Source organism: Mytilus edulis, chromosome 3 (genome assembly GCF_963676685.1).
Source record: "Mytilus edulis chromosome 3, xbMytEdul2.2, whole genome shotgun sequence".
Taxonomy (NCBI): Eukaryota; Metazoa; Mollusca; class Bivalvia; order Mytilida; family Mytilidae; genus Mytilus; species Mytilus edulis.
In genome coordinates this window covers 5,910,295-5,915,058 of record NC_092346.1, presented here as the reverse complement: position 1 = coordinate 5,915,058, position 4,764 = coordinate 5,910,295, and the positions used below count along the sequence as shown (strand labels likewise).

The following is a 4,764-nucleotide window of genomic DNA, read 5'->3' as shown; positions in this document are numbered from 1 at the left end:
AAAACAGCTCTCTTAAATAAGACATCAAGGTAGTATTCCTTGAAGAACACTTGTTTAAACAACTAACCGTTGTCACATTGTCACAAAAAATAAAAACACGCTTATTAATTTTGCCATGCTTTTGCCCAACGCCTAGCCGCAAATACAACAGAAAGCGCTTCAAGTTCATTAATGTGCAAATTTTCTGCAAAAGGAAAATCACATTGCCAATTTACATAAAACCAATCATTATAAAAAAAACCACCAGCTCCAGAACGGCATGCATCTGTAGCTACTGATGTGACAGGATATTGATCTAAAATCAGTGATTTCCCATTGAAGGATGAAATAAAGTTATTCCACCAGAGAATATCTTGCGCAATATCGCCCTTAAGACGCGCTTTATGCCAATCCCGCTTAATACGCATAATGCAGTTGATAATTCGTCGAAGAAAAACTCTTCCGCCACGAATTACCGCAGACTTCCAGTTTAATTTCCCCGCTAGGGATTGCAGTTGCTTTTTTGAAGCATGGGAACGCTTTGTAAATGCAAGCAGCTCTGCTTTTAAACACCGCTAATTTATCGCTTGGAAGTCTGACTTCCATAGTAGAAGAATCAATTTCTACGCCAAGAAAAGTGATTTGCTGACATGGATCAACCACTTTAGACCAATTTATCGCAAAACCTAAATAACGCAGCAAAGTAATAAGCACATTCAAAGCTTCTTTGCATCTAGATTTAGTCTGCTCGCATATGAAAAAATCATCTAAGTAAGCTACAATGGTAAAGCCCTTACGTGACATAATCCTTCTTACAGCCTGGGACAAACGATGAAAAATACCAGGTGATAATTTTGAACCAAAAGGGAGTTTGCGATCAAATAAGGTAAATTCTCTACCATCAGGGAAAGTCCATCTAAAACCTGTCACCTGCTGGCTTGTTTTACTTATTTGAACGGACCTATAAGCCGATTTCAAATCCACTTTTGCCATGTAGCAGTTGGCTGTTACAAGTTTTGTTGCATCATCTAAAGTTTGAAAAATTTGTTTCGATGAGTTACCTGCAAAGTCATTGACAGCAGAACCTTCAGGTCTACTACAATCATGTATGAGCCGTATACCGCCCCCCGGCTTAGGTATAACACCCATGGGACTAATAATTTTGGGTTTTTCATCTGCAAAAATATAATTACCATTTTCAATTTCAATCAAAACTTGTGCATGTGCTTTACTGTAAAGGGGGCAAGATGGACTAGCAGACGGGTGATTTTTTGCTTGAATATTTAAAGGGATATCAGAAGTATCAATAATGTCAAAGCCAAACTCAATACCGTGAAGAAGAAATTCTTTATCAAAATCATTTTGTAATTCGTTAGACCAGGCAGACAGGATGAGGTCACGTGTAGGCTTTACCATTATACCCCGTTTTTTGGATTGCCATGCAATGAGTTAGAGTGAGAATGAGCAGGATGCTTATTTGCACAGCCTGGTACAGCGCAAACATGCTCAAACCTACAATTTGTCATAAAACATCCCTTCCTGCTGTTAAACCTTTTGCATATTTCCCGCCCACCTGATGTATGGGAAGCATATGAAATATCATGTTTAACCCCAGGTCTTGGGCCAGTGGTCTGATATTTGGAGCCTCCTGTCTGAGGCTTTACAAAACCCTTTGGACGTAAATATATGGAATGTAAATGTGGAACATCTGTACCCCAAAATCTTGAGTACCTTCAGGATGCACTGTTGATTGTCCTTGGTGTTTGTTAAGGTTATCGCCCAACGGTAACGATTGTTGCTGTTGAAGCTGTTTTGTTATAGGTTGTACGTATATATCACCACTTCCGGTTTGAATGGGCTTGAAGTGAAGTTGTTCATTCGCTGTCATGTTGGATTCGCTCCCGCTTTCCGCTGGAAACGTAGATTTTACTGCACGCAGCAGTAGCCGTTGTTGTCCGATTGGAATCTTTGACTTTGTCAAATCCTCAGGCAGGAGGCAAGAAAGTGCTTCAATGGAGTCATATCCTAGCCTGATTAACTCCGCCGCCGAATGTTCATTCACTTTTTTGCTGGCCGCCCACTTTTTGACCCGGTCAATGTCATATAGTTCGACCATCGGGTTTCCGATCTCCTCGTTTTCCGATTCAAACATTGTTTAACTTTATTAACGATTCAAGTGTTTAAAAATAATGTAAATCCAATGGCTAAATAAAATATTTACACCTGTCTGGAATATCTGTTGTGAATATTACACAATTTAAGAATTTCTCCACAGAATAGACATCCGTTGCATTAATGCGCTGCACAATCCATTCTAAATGTCAAATAAAACCTCGTTAAATTTCCTTCAGAATTCTTTAGTTCTCTGGCCAGTGATAAATAAAATAGAATTGTAACTGGAATATGGAAAGCAGCCTGCACACGCTTTGTGCAAATTCAAAAGTGATCAAGAGCGCTTGTGATAAAACAAAGACTGTAATTAACAATCTGATTGGATAATTTAAATAAATCAAGAACAATGATTGGCTAGCATCCTAGATACCAACCATACCAATTAGTAAAAGATTAGGGATGCAGAAATTATGATTTCCAATCATGATTGGATAAAAGGAACTTCCTGGATACGGTAATTAAATAAGTAAGCAAATGCTATGTTCAAGTTCCCTCTGTATTAATACTTTATTTAATAAAAAATAAGCCCTAAACGATCCTACAAAGTAGTGCAAGATACAGTCACAGAAATAATTATATTCATAAGTACGTCTATAAATATAAATATATAATCATGGTGGTAAAAATTATTGTGACAGCATCTCCAACACGTGGAGAATATAATTATAGATGAGATGAAAGAAAATGTGACGAATCGGTTAATGTGCCAGCAATCTGACGATATAAAACACCATCTACAGATAATCATACATGAATAAAGGTAGATTTGATAATCTTTTAAGGTCAAATTAACCCGGTGACCAAAAACGATTTTTAGAGATCGTCATACATGAAGGTTGATTGTTTTTTTTTTTATAGCAACCCGACCAAAAAAAACCTAATAACATCTAATGATCTTCATACATGAATAAAAAGGAGATGCTCAGAATATGTTAATGTGAAATAAACCCGACAAAACAAAACCAAAAGACAGCTAGAGATCTACATGCATATAAAAGAAATCTTGATCTATTCGTATCCTGGTATCGATGATGAGTTTATTTACAAGCAAAGTTTCAAGTATCTGTTAAAGTGAAAGCAACCTGACGATACCAATACAAATAACATAAAAAGGAGACGTGTAGTACCAGTAAATTAAACAGTAACATGACGATGCAAACGCAAATGATATCTACACAACCATACATGAATATACAGTTATAAACAATGAGATGTTAGGTAGCCTATAATATGGCAGTAACCAGGTGAAACAAACAAAAAAATTGTACGGGTTCAGCGGAACCCAGTGTCTCGCCTACTTTTGCTGTTAATCACACACTCAACAAAAACGATAAAAAAAAATCAATAAAATATTCCTCTCAATATTATCTTTTGATTGTCAGAAGCTTCTGTCCAAGTTTGGTAAAAATCCAGGCTAGTTTAAGAATCTTAAAAATGTTTTAAAAACTTTAACTGGAAGAAAAAATCCATTTATAAGTAAAAAACGGGAAAAATTGAAAAAAAAAACAATTTACAAAATTTACCTCTGGATACTATCTTATGATTAGAAACATGCTTCTATCCAAGTTTGGTAGAAATCCAGGATAGTTTAAGAAAGTTATTTAAATTTTAAAAACTTTAACCTCAGAGAGAATGTAATGGTTCTTGGGAGAAAAACTAAGTCCATTTATAAGTAAAATACAGAAAAAATAGAATTTTATTTTTATAAAATTTACCCTTGGATGCTATCTTATGAACATTAACAAGCTTCTGTCCAAGTAAGTAGAAATCCAGGATAGTTCAAGAAAGATATTAAAATTTCAAAAACTTTAACCACAGAGTGAATATTTGTGGACGCCGCCGACGACGCCGACGGAATGTAGAATCGCTATGTCTCGCTTTTTCGACTAACGTCGAAGGCTCGACAAAAATGACATAGAGAGATCATCATACATCAACAAAAAGGAGATGTACAGAATTTTGTAATGTGAAAGGAACTCAACGACACAAAAACAATTGTAATTAAGTTATCATCTTACACGCATACAGGTTATGTGATAGCAACCCGACACACAAAAACGAATGAGAACTAGAGAATACTACAGGAATAAAAAAAAGATGTGAGGTTTATGTTAAGGTTACGATACGAAACCATACGACATCAAATCAAATGATTGTACCAATGTATAGGCAAAGCTGCAGTGGGTTCTTGCTTTTTGTGGATTCCAACCGACTTGAAATCAATGTACCATGTAATTAGTACCGCTGGAACAGTTTGCCGGTTTCGTATTGTCAGATTAGTTTGTACATAGTATGCCATGTGTTCGATACCGCTACTGTCTGTATTTTATTAAGTGTAAAACGTACCTTGTAAATTGACAGTTATCAAGAATAATTTCATCCGTCTTGTATACATGGTCGTTATGCAATATAGTCCGTACCACTCTGTAATTCAATGTCTTTAGAAACTAGGTGTCTTTGTGTATCATTAGGAGCTCTAAATGATTGAAGTTTCGGAGGTAATTTCATTTTGTATCTGAGTGAACCAATGGGTCATTAGCGCTGTTGTATATTGTTAATCGATTAAGATAGCGTCATTTGTCTTATTGTCATTTTGCAATACTGCTGCTTATA

The 4,764-nt window shown here is 35.9% G+C and overlaps 1 protein-coding gene across 1 annotated transcript; it reads right to left on the bottom strand.

Annotated features, from left to right (window-relative positions):
* Positions 1-239: 239 nt before the first annotated feature.
* Positions 240-1,683, bottom strand: LOC139515692 (uncharacterized). The gene has a single exon (XM_071305347.1). It carries the CDS (start codon positions 1,393-1,395, stop codon positions 397-399), a length of 999 nt encoding a protein of 332 aa, XP_071161448.1. The 5' UTR covers positions 1,396-1,683; the 3' UTR covers positions 240-396.
* Positions 1,684-4,764: the final 3,081 nt, after the last annotated feature.